This window comes from Capronia epimyces (assembly GCF_000585565.1).
Source record: "Capronia epimyces CBS 606.96 chromosome Unknown aczIQ-supercont1.3, whole genome shotgun sequence".
NCBI lineage: Eukaryota > Fungi > Ascomycota > Eurotiomycetes > Chaetothyriales > Herpotrichiellaceae > Capronia > Capronia epimyces.
In genome coordinates this window covers 693871-707084 of record NW_006912906.1, presented here as the reverse complement: position 1 = coordinate 707084, position 13214 = coordinate 693871, and the positions used below count along the sequence as shown (strand labels likewise).

Genomic DNA, 13214 nt, shown 5'->3' with positions numbered 1-13214 from the left:
GGTGCCGGGCTTCTTTGGGTCTGTGATCCAGGCGGCAGTATCAGTCGAACCTGTGTCCAGAGTCCAGACTCCAAAGTCTAGAGTTCTAGAATACCGAGTCGAGTCTCTTGAGGCCCAGATACGAGGTACCAAGTACCAGGTAGAAGGTCACTGTATACAATGTGCACCCTAGACTCCGATTCCAGACCGCCGCCGCCGCCGTTTGTCACGCACAGGGCCACAGTTCACACTTCTCCATCAGGTGGCAGCTGAGATTGGGATTGAGCTCAAACATATTACGTTGCGACAGCAGTTGTTTCTCGGGGCAACCACGCATAGACCTCAGACTGGACGCGTCGATGGCGGTGACCAAGTGCGCAGCAGAGCAAAACAATCAAACTGGCAGAGGCATGGGGCTCTCAGGCTTTCCCGGCTGATGAGCAGGTGGCTGATGGAGGGCTGATCCTGCCGAGCAAACAAGCAAAGATCCGAGCACGGGCAGCGATCGATAGATGGATGATAGATGATAGCACGGGCGGCATGTGTCACGGCGCGTGACATACATTCATATCATTCATACTACGTCCTCAGTGCAGGAAAAGAGAAAAAATAAACAGCACAGCACAGCTAAGCACAGCAAAGCACGGATCCCATCACGATCGAGCTGATCCTTGACGTACTTCGTGCTGGCTGTCTCGTTGGATAGACATGAGACATGAGGAGACAGCTGTCCCGGAACACACATGGAACTTTTCTGTACAGACAGAGTACGTAGTAGGGTAACTAACCCTAAGATTTGTCCTAGTAAATTTCTAACAGGTGATTCTCCGTCCTCTGTACCACTCTGTCCCACTCTGTCCTCCGTACTGCTCTCCCCGTGCCCTAAAGCGTGTTTACTCCGTTCTCTGGATCGGGAATCTGAACAGTTCTATCCCCTGACCCCTTGCCCTTGCAATATATTAGTCACGGTATTCCATAGCATGCCGCCGCGAGATTATTGTTCGCATATTCTCCAAATTGAGACACCCGGCTAGGTGCCCGGCTAGATTCACATTTCAATCTACAAACGAGATTTCGACGAGGCCGAAACAGACGATCAATTGATCAATGGACGAGCAAGCGACAAGCAATCGACGAGGTTGATGGGCGGGAAGCCGATCGGGGCTGCCAAGCCCGAGCATGGGGCCAATCAGACAGCTCACAGCGGCATCGGCAGCCCACACAGCCCCTGAAGTGGCAGTGTGAAACCCGGCCATCATGGTGCTAATTCTCCTGATCATCCTAATTCTACAGTAATCGGCCCAGACTGCTGCTACTCCCTACTAACTTCAGAGTTTCGCTCGACACGCCGTCTGGCGATGCAATTGCACCATCGCAAGCCTGCTCTTCCTACTTCCTGCGAACCGAACTGCTAATTATGTGTACGGTACGCCGGACCGAGGGCTCCTAAGACTGCCTACTCCCTAGAAATGTGACCCTCGAGAGTCAATGCTACCCGCCCCTATCGCCTCCACGGTCCACAGTCCACGTTAGAGTGTGTGCAGTAAGAGGATGGATTACCATAATGGATATACGGATGGTACCAGCAGCATGTGTACCAGGCCTGTTGTCTGATGTGTACAGACATGCTCCAGCCTGGACGGCAAATTGGCCGGGCCTCTCCTTTTCCTCCTCCTCAGGACCTCAGGATCCTCCCTCTCGGCTTATCCACCTCTCTCCCCACCGTTGCTCTGGTGCCCTGACAGCCAAAACAACCGGCGGTGGGCTGTGGGCGACCGCACCATCTTCTCCTAAACTGCATGCAGCAATTTGCCAGCTTCTTGCTAATTACTGTAGCAGTGTACGGAGTACTGCTAGCGCTGCCCTGCTAGGTGCCTGTTTTCTGCTTGGGTGGCGCCCGTGTCCTGCTTCCTGACTGGCGGCCCGTCGTGGTACCTGCGCCGGGACAGTCACGACAGCCGCAGCCTTAATTTGAGCCTTGACGAGCCAGGCGAGCCAGTCGAGCCTCCTAAACCTTCCGTCCGCGGCTATGGCCATCGTCCTGCTGGTGGCAAGTGGCAAGTGCCTACTTCCCCCCTATATCCGCCCTACGACCTACTCCGTCCCCTCCCCCCCTGTCATCTCGGCCGGCGACCTCGCTCGCGCTTCTCCAGAACGCAATCTCCCAGAGCCCAGTCCATCTCGCACCATGGCCAGCCACTATGGGCCAATGTCCAGTGGGCCACTCAATCTGGCTCCAGTCAATCCGTCAGTCGCGTCGCCCGGGCCTCAATCTCCCAGGACACGGTGAGCAGTACAAGAACCTCCAGATGCCCAGTGCCTCCGACCTTTTCTCTTCTCAATACTCAAGCTGTGACTTCTGTATCCTAAAAAAACGCCTTGACTCCGGTCGTCCACTCTTTCAGGTTCAGCTCCACTTACGTTCGTTAAATAATCAACCCTCGACCCTCCTCGCTTCCTCGAAAGCTCCTTTTTTTCGATTTCCGGTATTTCGAATTTCAACAGGTCCAGCAAAATGCGTGCCTCCATCGCCATCGCGGCCGGCATCATCGCCGTTGCCTCTGCAGGAACCTCGACTGTTACCGATGTTGTTGACGTTACCATTACCTCATGCGAGCCTACCGTTACTGACTGCCCCTACAAGGCTACCGACGATACCTGGGGCGACTGGGCCACCACCACCACCACTGTTGCTCCCGTCAGCACCACCACCTCTGACCCGGCCTGGGGTGACTGGACCACCACCACCACCACTCCCGTCGCTCCCATCAGCACCACCACCTCGTCCGAGGAGGTTTGGGGCGACTGGACCACCACCACCACTCCCGTCGAGCCCGTGAGCACCTCCACCTCTTCCGAGGTCTGGGGTGACTGGACCACCGTCACCAGCAGCACTCCTGTTGCCCCCGTCAGCACCTCGACTTCCTCCGCCGAGACCTGGGCCGACTGGACCACCGTCACCCTGAGCAGCACCCCCGTTGCTCCCGCCAGCGAGACTCCCTTCTGGCCATCCAGCTCCCCGGTTGCCCCGGCTTCCGCCTCCGGCACTGGTGTCTGGACCTACAGGTGAATATTTCCTATGTTAATCCTCTGACGCCAGCACGTGCTAACCGGACTGAATTCCCAGCTCCCCCGTCAGCCCAGCTGTCGCCACCTACACTGGTGCCGCCTCTGCCAACGCTGGCTCTTTCGCTCTTGCCGGTCTTGTTGCCGTGGCCGCCGTCGTCATCGCATAAGCGGCCTATTTTGTTTCGTGCGTTCGATTTTCTTAGTCACGATTCACATGGCTGTGTTGCGGCTGCATCGAGGACTGACTCGCGCAGGACAGGAGCATGTCTGGGGAGGATGACAAATGTGTAGGAAGTCCTTTTGTAATTAGATCGCAAGTGGATGGGGGAAGGAGAACACCACGATTGGAGATGGAATTCTTTGCATATACTTTGGACGCATCAAGGAGATGCTGGCTAGACCACTGTAGCCGCATTGCGTAACACCTGTTGTTCTACCGGATATGCTGTTCTGTTTCATTGACTCGTGTTTTTCTTTCCACTGTCTCCAGCTAAAGCCTCGGGCTTGGAGATACGCAACTACCACTAGAGTGTTGCTTTGTACGGATACACCGCTGTGGCATACAGCTCAGGGGCAGAAGTGGCTGGGGCGGACGGGGGACGGTGGACATTGCCTGTTCAGCCATCAAAGCTCGTGGCACACTGGCAGGTGGTGTCAAGTTTGGCAACTTGAACCTCAGGCTTGAATTGGACGTCGCTGAAATTAGCATCTGCCAAGCTATGGGTCTGCCCCGTCCATGAGGCCAATCAGACTGCATCGGATGCGTCGCTCAGCTTCTCCCCGACACTTCGCCATGTTCGCGTATGATCCTCCGTAACAAGGTCCTCTCCCAGTCCTCGCCAAGCTACTGCGGCGCACGAGGCACTAATTCGAACCCATTTCAACCCGCCGACGTCAGTCAGTCAGTCAGTCAGTCAGTCAGTCAGTCCCTGACTGGCACCGTGTCAAGTCTGCCGCTGCAAGCGAGTGCGATCGTTTCTAGACTGCTCGTCGGCCTCCGCGGAACGATCTCGACCGCTCTCCATCTCAAAATGCTGGACGTTTTCGAGATCCTGACCACCTCCGGGGTGGTGCTGTGGTCGAGGTCTACCTCCAATATCGGGGCCTCCGCAGTCAACAGTTTGATCAACGATGTCTTTATCGAGGAGAAAGTCCGGCCGCCGGCCTCCCAGTCGGGCCATCCTGCATATAAGCATGAGAAATACACTCTGAAATACACCCTGGTCAAAGACCTGGGTCTGATCTTCGTCGCGGTTTACCAGTCCCTCCTGCACCTGACCTGGGTCGACAAACTCCTCGACGATATCCGAACCATATTCGTGCAAGTGTACAGAGGACAGTTGGAGGAACTCGACCATGCGGTGCTGAAATATCCCTTTGACAAATACTTCGATGAGGAGCTACGCAGACTGGATCAGAGTGCGAGTGCACACGGCGCCGAGACCCCTCGAGTCCAAGTGCAGGAGGAGAAGAAAATCAGCGCAGAAGAGGCCGACACTGGAGGTCCACCGCCGCCAGAACTGCCTCAGCTGCTCAAGGCACAGCCACGAGCTGTGCCGGTGGTGAACGGGGATTCTACACAGCATACACCTGCTCAATCGCCTAATTCATCGCGCCCCACCACTCCTCTGCCAGGTGTTGCGGGACATCTGTTGACGGAGAAAGTGAGACCGGGCAGTCGGGGTTCACGCAGAGCCAGAAAGGCCGCGCACACCGTCACCACGAATGCTTCTTCTGGCGACGAGGCCAGGAGATCGAAAACACCTCAAAAAGCTGCCAAGAAGGGCCGAGTCTGGGGTCCAGACGGAATGGCCGACGAAGTAGACGACAAGAACCTCGACTATTCTGCCATCGACTCGGATGCAACTGGCGGGGCAGGGGTAAGCTCTCCCGCCCCAGAGGCAATCACTCAAGACAGTTGGGGCACCAAGAACAAGCAGGGGCAATTCGTCTTGAAGGATCTTGGCGACGAAGTAACGAATATTCTCAAATCGGCAGACACAGGCCGAGTCCAGACTCAGGGTAGTGGGACCACGAAACTCGGAGCGATCTCCGGCTATTTCAGAAACATTGTTGGAGGGAAAACGCTGACCAAACAAGACCTCGACAAGCCCCTGAAGGCTATGGAAGAGCATCTCATCAACAAAAACGTTGCGCGCGATGCCGCAGTCCGGATCTGCCAAGGTGTGGAGGCGGAGATGGTGGGTAAAAAGACAGGAGCCTTCGAGTCTATCGAGACAGCCTTGCGGCCTGCCCTGGAGACGTCCCTGAGACGGATCTTGACGCCCAGATCGTCATTGGATCTTCTGCAACAAATCGAGGCCGTCACAACCCCATCAGGTGCCAAAGCCAAACCCCGCCCTTTCGTGGTCACGATCCTCGGGGTCAACGGTGTGGGGAAGTCGACCAATCTTTCGAAACTCTGCTATTTTCTACTGCAGAACAACTATCGCGTGCTGATTGCCGCGGGGGATACCTTCAGATCCGGAGCGGTGGAACAACTCAACGTCCACGTGCGGAACTTGAAGGAGCTCACGGCGCGAGAAAACTTGGGGGCCGTGGATATCTATGAACGGGGATACGGCAAAGACGCCGCCAACGTGGCCAAAGACGCGGTCGCCTTCGCCGCCGCCAACGACTACCAAGTCGTTCTGGTCGACACTGCCGGTAGAGCGCACACAAACACGCAGCTGATGGCGTCGCTGGAGAAGCTGGTCGACCTTGCACAACCGGACTTGATCTTGCAGGTGGCCGAGGCCTTGGTCGGGAATGACTCTGTTGGGCAGGCGCAGAACTTCACCAAAGCGCTGGGGAAGAACCGCAAGCTGGATGGCTTCATTGTGTCCAAGATCGATACGGTTGGATCTGGGATCGGGACCATGATTAGTCTGGTCCATGCCACTTCGGTGCCGGTGCAATTCATCGGCGTGGGTCAACACTATGGTGATCTTCGACAATTGTCGGTGCCCTGGGCAGTGACTATGTTGATGAGCTAGGTACCTACTAGGTAGGTATGGTCATTGTAATTCCGTAAGACCACAATGGTACAAGGGTACAGACTACAAGGGTACAAGGCTACAGACCACAAGGCCAAGGCCATAATGCTAAGGCCGTAAGGCTAAGGCCACAAGACTACAAGAACACAAGGCTACAATGCCACAAGGCCACAAGATAACAAGGCCACAAGACCACAAGGCTGCAGACCACAATGCCACAATGCTACAATGCTACAAGGCTAAAGACCGCAAGGCTAAAGACCACAAGGCTGCAGACCATAAGGCGACAACGCCACAAGGTTACAATACCACCAGACCACCAGACCGCTTGGATGCAGGTTCATGTCTTGTTTGTTTTGCACCGGGACCGGGACTGGGACCAGGACCAAGCCTGAACGACAGGTTCATGTGGGTATCATATGCATATGTAGTTTGTAGTAGTAGTAGTTGCCTATAATGAAACGAAACGTACCATCAAACAGCTTTATCAAACATCAAATAACTTTTCTAAAACATACGCTGGCTACGCCTTGGCCCCTTTGCCCACCGAACTCAAAGACGGGGTATTTGATGGTATCGTAGACCTCGAACCGTCCGGTAGATTGTGGTTCGGATTCCGCGCCCGTGAACCACGCGACCACCTCCTCCTCGGTCCAGTTGCAGCTCGTGACGAGGAGGAAGCCGCCGGGCTTGACCATGGCCAGCACCTTGGCCGGGTAGAGCTCGCAGACGCGCCATTCGCGCCTGTCGCGACTGGGGGTGAACTGGCTGGCATTGGGGCTGGCGTCGGGCTCAACCACCGTCCCCGTCCCCGTCACCGTCACTGTCACCGTCGCCGACGACAGCGAAATGGCGTCGAATGTGCCCTTGTCCAAGACCAGGTCGAAGCCACCGGCCGAAGTGGGCCACCAGGCCTGCTGGGCCGGCGTGTCGTGGATCAAGTCGAGGACTTGGAATGTGATGTCTGATTCTGGTTCTGAGTCTGGGTGTGGTTCTGCGGATGTTGGGGTTGGCGTCGTAGTTGATGGAGCGGCAGAGGCAGAGGTGGTTGAAGCGGCAGATGAAGATGAAGTTGAATTTGTAGGTGCAGGTGCACTTGCACGCCAACTCGACCCATACTGCCGCCACAGTTTCCGCGCCAGCTCGACACTCTGCGTCGAATAGTCCACGCCGACCATGCGGCCGGTGTAGCCGCCCTCGAGTCTCAGGGCGAACAGGGCGCTGCCGTTGCCTGTGCCTAGGTCAAGAACGGTAGGTGGTAGATCTGTGGCTGTAGCTGTAGCTGTTGTTGTCGACGAGCCTTCCGCATCGCTATGGTCGTCATCGCCCGCCCCGATGTAATTAGGTGAGAGAGGGAACGTGGTCGAAGTCAAGAACGCCAGTGTCTTTTGTGGCGCGCCCACGTCGTCGAACCATGACTCGAGCTCCGATGGGTCAGGTGGTTCGGCACCGGTACCATGGTACTCGTCGTCGTCGTCTGCGTCTGCGTTGTTGTTTTCATCGTCGTCGTCGTCTTCGTCGGAAGAGGGAGATCCATTGTCCAGATCGTTCTGGTAGTATCGATCCCAGCTGGCCAGGCGCTTTTGGTTAGATTCTGCCTGAGGAAGAGGGAGATTTCAAGAAGTGTGTTCTGTACTTGGGGAGTGGTTTTTTGTAAGGGAGAGGGAGCGGGAGTAGGAACCGCCATTTCTGCAACAATCGACACAGGGCTGGGAACGCACTCACTACTCTTTTGTTCCTAGTTCGCTGGGATCGAGGTGGGCTGGGTGTGAAGGGGCTGCGGACATGTTGGGATGGGATGCTGGGTGCTGGGTGATGGGTCGGTAGAGAGAGAGTATTGTCTTGACTTGTAGTGTTGTAGATTCCAATCCCAAGTAGGAATCTGGAATCGGCCGACCTCCCTGCCTATTGAATCACTGATAATACTCCCTAAGCTGTCAGATACATAACATCCTAGTAGTAGTATGTGGTACATATATCCTCTGTCCTCTGTCCTCTGGACTGTATCTGTATTCTGTACCCAGGTACATAAAATATTTCCGACCATTCAATCTGATCTAATCTAATCTAATCAGCTCTGCTCTGCTCAGGTCAGCTTAGTCCCGCACTCTTCCCTCGCTTCGCGTCAATGGCTTTATCACTCACACCATGTCTGCGCCGGCATCTTCAGTGCCTGCGTGGGCTCCCAGCTTCGGCTTCATGAAGACCAAGTCCAGGCGGCTGTTCGGAGTGGGAGAATGGATAGATGAATGCTCAGACGGCGTCTAGTTCCTGGTCTCACTCTCACTGTCGCTCGCGCTCTCACTTTCACTGCTAGTGCTGCCAATCTGGTATGGTCATTCGTTTCCACTCGCTTGATTCTTCACCCACACATGCTCTCGTCGCGCATCTCAGTCCCTCTCCCTCCCACGCCCGAGACCGAAGATATTCTCTCGGCCGCCTTGTCGAGCCTGTTCACCGACGACACGCAAACCAACCACGGCACGCCCGGTTCGAGCGTCGTCTACCACTCTCCTCGGTTGGGGAACATCGGCCTACGCATCCCGGCCCACCCGGATGTCGAGGAAGGCCGCAAACTGTTTGCCCACTACCTGTGGAACTCTGGTGTCATTGCCGCCGATGCCATTGAGACGGCGAGTCATGAACAAGATGGGGATGACGATGAAAAGAAAGACGATGAAGACAAATCATTCGACCGAACCCTAGAGGGTGGTCACGAGATTCAAGATGCAACCGAAACTCCTTGGACATGGAACAGGAAATACTGGGACGTCAGAAGCAAGCGGGTTCTAGAGTTGGGCGCTGGTACGTGGAACAAACAACCCGCGAGATATGTTCATGCAGGAACACTAGGGACACCAGGAGCCCACGAGCCCAGGTACTCCGTATGGTGTTCTGGTTTTGTTTGGTCTACGCTAACGTCGACCACCAACTACCCATAGGCACAGCTCTTCCCTCTCTGATATGTGCGCTGTCGGGCGCTGCGTCGACCACCATCACCGACCATCCCTCATCACCCGCCCTGACGACGGGTGCAATTGAGCAGAATGTCAAAGCCAACGTTTCCGATCGAAAGCAAACCGTCGATGTCGACGACAGTAACAGTACCCCTGGACAGCCCGGCCTGTCATCTGAACCCGACACCCACACCATCTCCTCAAAACCAAACCACACCATCTCCTCACAGCCAAACCCGAACCCGAACCCTAACCCTAACCCTAACCCTGTGGTGCATGTGTTCGGGTATACATGGGGCACCGGCAAAATGTACCTTCCCAACCACTACGGCAAGCCCGCACCACGCCAGCCCGATGGGTTCGACAGGATCATCGTCGCCGATTGTTTGTGGATGCCTTCTCAGCACACCAACCTGGTCAAGACCGTCCTGCGATACCTCGATCCGCTGCGGCCTGACAGTTATGCCTTGGTCGTGGCCGGGTTTCACACCGGCCGCGCCATTGTGCGCCATTTCTTCCACGTCGCCACGGGCGAGTGGAAAGATGAAGACCCCGACCCCGACCCTGAGACCGCATCTCAGGATCAAGACCCTGAGGTTGCAGAGGTCCAGGGCCGGCTGAAAGCGGTCGAGATGTTTGAAGTCGACGTCAATGGCACTCGAAGACCCTGGCAGCCTGCACGTGACGGAGAGACCAAGGTCGACACCAGGAGGTGGTGTGTTTGCGCTGTACTTGTGAGAAGATGATGTTTCTACTCGCTTGACACGCCATATCAGCCATATCAGCCATATCAGCCATACCAGCCACCACTCTTATGACGGGGAATGATCAGTCACTAGAGCAAGTTTGCTGCAAGAGTATGCATGCTGGACCTTCTCCTCGTGCATTTGTGTTGTACTGTGTATTGCTTCCCATCCCGGTAGTCTTGCAACTCTGGCGTGCATGTCGTGTGTCGGCTCGTAATCTACAAATCAGCCAGGAGAAACCCGACGCTCTTCCCGAGCATAATGGCCAGTTCCCACAATCATGCCGTGGGCCACACCCGAACCACAATGTAAAACACGTGGCAGCCTGATCATCCTAGCTCATGAATCTCCTTCCGGAAGTACTGTTATATCGCCGGCCCATGTCCTGAAACCCCCCATGCCCTTTGACCGTAATGCCGTCCTGAAACTCTCCGTGCGAGTCATGCCGAATCCTAAACGCCTCGCTCAAATGCCGATGTCATGATGCTAAAGCGAAGGATTGATTTTATTCAGGTGTTGAGATGGTGAAGGGACGGGGATGTGAAAAGTCTGGAAACTAATAAACCGGTCCGCCGCTGATCGCGGGCGCGAGGGATCAGATGGCGTCCCGCCTGTTCTGGGCTGCTTTGGCGCCGGTTGGTCGTCTTCGTCGTCATCATCATCATCTTCGCTGAGAGTCAAGTCAATGACTTCTTCGCGGGGTCTTTTACTCGGTCTCGAGGCAGATCTCGAGGCAGATGGAACGGTCGAATCCTCTCTGGATGAAAGTGGCGGTGTCCTGACACTATGAGGCGTAAGCGCTTCAACCTTTAGCCGATGGTCTGTCTGCCCCGCGATCTCGACAAGATCATCATCATCGTCTTCGTCGTCGTCACTCGGAGTAGGATTGGTGTTACGGGTCGAGCCGTCCTGATCTCGCTGGATATGCCACCGCCCATCAGGCTCCACGGCGACGGCCTCGACATCTTGTGGCGTTGAATTCAGAATGTCATTAACATACAGATCCAGCGCCAAATGCTCCCACGGGGCAGGTTTGTTGCATATGGGACAAGTCCAAGTGGGAGCCTGTTCCTGAAGCTGTAGATACGAGGCTGCATCAAAGCATTGGTTGTGATTGCATGCAATTGACCGGCAAGGAGTGACGATTCGAGTGTACGCCACCGGGTCCTTTAACGAAAGAACGCTCGATGTAGCCACGATGTCGGGATCTTCGGCCTTGGTGCGCACTGGCTTCTGTTAGCAGAGTGAGTAGAGATGCCGAGGACGGCCAACCTACTGTCACGCAAGATTTGTTCTTTGCTGATGGACTTCCCTTGTCTGAGCTCGGAAACCATGGTGTCAATTGGCTTTTGCATCACCAGATTGACCATCAGGTAGTACTTCTGTGGTTCAGATTTGCCCTATTTAGCATAATAATTCTTATTAAAGATCGGACAAAAACGAAAAGCAAGGACAAACAAAACTCAACATTGCTTTGGCGCACCTTCGATGTCAAGGCATAGATCATTTCCACGATGTTCGGGTAGGTCGGCGGCTTCTTCCTGATCAAATGGGTGATATCGGCCGGCCTAGTGGAACCTGGTCGGTTCTTCAAGCCCCGTAGATTTGCTTTGACTTCATCTGAATTGCACTTGAGTTCCACATTATGGGGAAACCCAATGTCATATTCGCGAGAGAAATGTTGAAAGCCTTCGGCGGCACAGAAAACCATGACTCGACATGTCGGATCGGCCGAGAGCTGATCTACGAGGGCCGGCGTGAGTGAGACTGTCAGACGAACTGTGTCGCGGGTGGTTTCTCGGGCTATGGTATAGGCAGTCAGCCGGCGGACTTGAACCCGATCGGGTCTGGGAAAAGTCACCTTTGCACTCGAGCGTTTGGGTGAGCGGTTTGACGATGGTGTAGAAGGGCGAGCTCTTGAATGTGATGCGACCTGTTGACTGTCAGAGATGCCTCTTCCTTAACAACCAATTGAGCCTTACCGGGCGCATAGGGCGAGTTTGGCGACATTGTATACGGGGCACGAGGGTTGGGAGAGGAGAACTGAGGCGATGCTGAAGAGGTCGGCGTGTGCGTAGAGTATGGTGAAGGATAAGTGTTGGAACTGTACATGGACGAGGGTGCTCTCATATTGCCGCGCAGGCGACTCAAGTTCGTCAGGTCGCCCGCATTGCGCAGCTTTTCGATATCTGTCCAAGGTCAGATCGAGACGTGGGAGAGGGGGTGGTAGAGGCAGAGGAGGTTCCATACGCGCAATTGCTCTGATCTGCAGCTCGCTTTTCACCCCCGACACTGGCAGTCCTTCGGTGCGTAGCAGTATCTTCAATTTCTCAACAGTCAAGGTCTTGACATGGGCCACCATGGCCTGCACTTGGTCCTGCGCCTGCACGTATCCAGCCATGGCGGAGTGGGAGTGGCGCAGATGCGGATGCGGAATCAACAGGATACAGGGTAGACGTATTACCCGTGGTAGACAGGACAGACAGACATGACTTCAAGTCAGGGCACGGCGGCGACTGCCCGAATTGTGTTTTATTGTCGAGACATGGATCGTGGATCGCAGGTGGGAGTGAAGTGGAGGATGGACGGATGGGATGTAGGATGGAGGATGTAGGCGGGAAGTGAAGTAAGTTACGGGTGATGTGATTTGCATTGGGCTGCCCACCATGTAAAACGGCGGGCGCCAGTCTTGCAGGCTCGAGTGGGAGAAATTCTTTTGCCTCAGCCTCCACTACAGGCCTCGAACTCTCTACTGTACTTTTCCCCAGAGAATCAATTTCAGTTAATATCTGGTCCAGTCCAGTCCCGTGCTGTTGTCGACAACCACACACGAAGTATACGCTCAGTCTCAGTCTGCCTGTTGTCTTGATCTCCCCCACAATGGCCAAATCAGCCCGGGCATCGGTGGTAAAGCGCAACCATCGCAACCTGCGTGCCAAAGTGTTCGGTCCTGCGCACGATGCACGAACCGAGAGACTGTCGGCAAAACTCCAAGAACTGGCAGCAAAACCCCGGCCAGATGCGGACAAAGCTATGGACGTCGACGCTTCGGCCGAGCAAGGGACAGAATCCCAATCCGCAAATGATGGTGCGGAGGGTAAGATCTGCAAAATGCAAGCATCAAGATCTCGAATATATGTACTGACTGGAGTCGGCAGATATGGAAGTCGATGCCCAAGGAGCAAAGATGAAGCCTGTCAAGTCACAATCACAGTCCGCCCACAAAGAACACCGAGTTACCAAGAAGAAGGAGAGGAACTCTATGGTTTTCGCATCTGAAAAAGCAAGGTCGAGGAGGGCTGCGTCGAAGCGGAAGACCAAGAAATAAGTGAGGTCGAAGCACGGCCTTCTTGGGCAACGGGTTCCAACACATCCAAGAGAAGAGATTTCCATGGACGCATACTAGATTGGCCCTTGCCTGCTCCTGGCCATGCGTTCACGACTGCCTTCCCTTCACCTCTGCCTTC

The 13214-nt window shown here is 55.1% G+C and overlaps 7 protein-coding genes across 7 annotated transcripts; 4 read left to right on the top strand and 3 right to left on the bottom strand.

Moving 5' to 3' along the window:
* Positions 1–2494: 2494 nt before the first annotated feature.
* Positions 2495–3215, top strand: A1O3_03513 (uncharacterized protein; the record flags this gene model as incomplete). Its single annotated transcript, XM_007733649.1, has 2 exons — positions 2495–3045; positions 3107–3215. 2 exons carry the CDS (start codon positions 2495–2497, stop codon positions 3213–3215), a joined length of 660 nt encoding a protein of 219 aa, XP_007731839.1.
* An 864-nt stretch (positions 3216–4079) lies between these two features.
* A1O3_03512 (fused signal recognition particle receptor) lies at positions 4080–6044 on the top strand (the record flags this gene model as incomplete). The annotated part of the gene is made up of 1 exon (XM_007733648.1): positions 4080–6044. The coding sequence occupies one exon, from the start codon at positions 4080–4082 to the stop codon at positions 6042–6044; it is 1965 nt and encodes a 654-aa protein (XP_007731838.1).
* A 494-nt stretch (positions 6045–6538) lies between these two features.
* Positions 6539–7831, bottom strand: A1O3_03511 (uncharacterized protein; the record flags this gene model as incomplete). Its single annotated transcript, XM_007733647.1, has 2 exons — positions 6539–7613; positions 7770–7831. 2 exons carry the CDS (start codon positions 7829–7831, stop codon positions 6539–6541), a joined length of 1137 nt encoding a protein of 378 aa, XP_007731837.1.
* Positions 7832–8416: 585 nt separating this feature from the next.
* A1O3_03510 (uncharacterized protein) lies at positions 8417–9747 on the top strand (the record flags this gene model as incomplete). Its single annotated transcript, XM_007733646.1, has 2 exons — positions 8417–8849; positions 8987–9747. The coding sequence occupies 2 exons, from the start codon at positions 8417–8419 to the stop codon at positions 9745–9747; spliced, it is 1194 nt and encodes a 397-aa protein (XP_007731836.1).
* A 486-nt stretch (positions 9748–10233) lies between these two features.
* On the bottom strand, positions 10234–11458 carry A1O3_03509 (uncharacterized protein; the record flags this gene model as incomplete). The annotated part of the gene is made up of 3 exons (XM_007733645.1): positions 10234–10973; positions 11024–11129; positions 11231–11458. 3 exons carry the CDS (start codon positions 11456–11458, stop codon positions 10234–10236), a joined length of 1074 nt encoding a protein of 357 aa, XP_007731835.1.
* Positions 11459–11609: 151 nt separating this feature from the next.
* Positions 11610–12148, bottom strand: A1O3_03508 (uncharacterized protein; the record flags this gene model as incomplete). Its single annotated transcript, XM_007733644.1, has 3 exons — positions 11610–11680; positions 11730–11936; positions 11998–12148. Coding segments are annotated over 3 exons (429 nt in total), but the record flags the coding sequence as incomplete, so codon positions are not given.
* Positions 12149–12627: 479 nt separating this feature from the next.
* Positions 12628–13075, top strand: A1O3_03507 (uncharacterized protein; the record flags this gene model as incomplete). The annotated part of the gene is made up of 2 exons (XM_007733643.1): positions 12628–12844; positions 12906–13075. The coding sequence occupies 2 exons, from the start codon at positions 12628–12630 to the stop codon at positions 13073–13075; spliced, it is 387 nt and encodes a 128-aa protein (XP_007731833.1).
* Between the last annotated feature and the right edge of the window lie 139 nt (positions 13076–13214).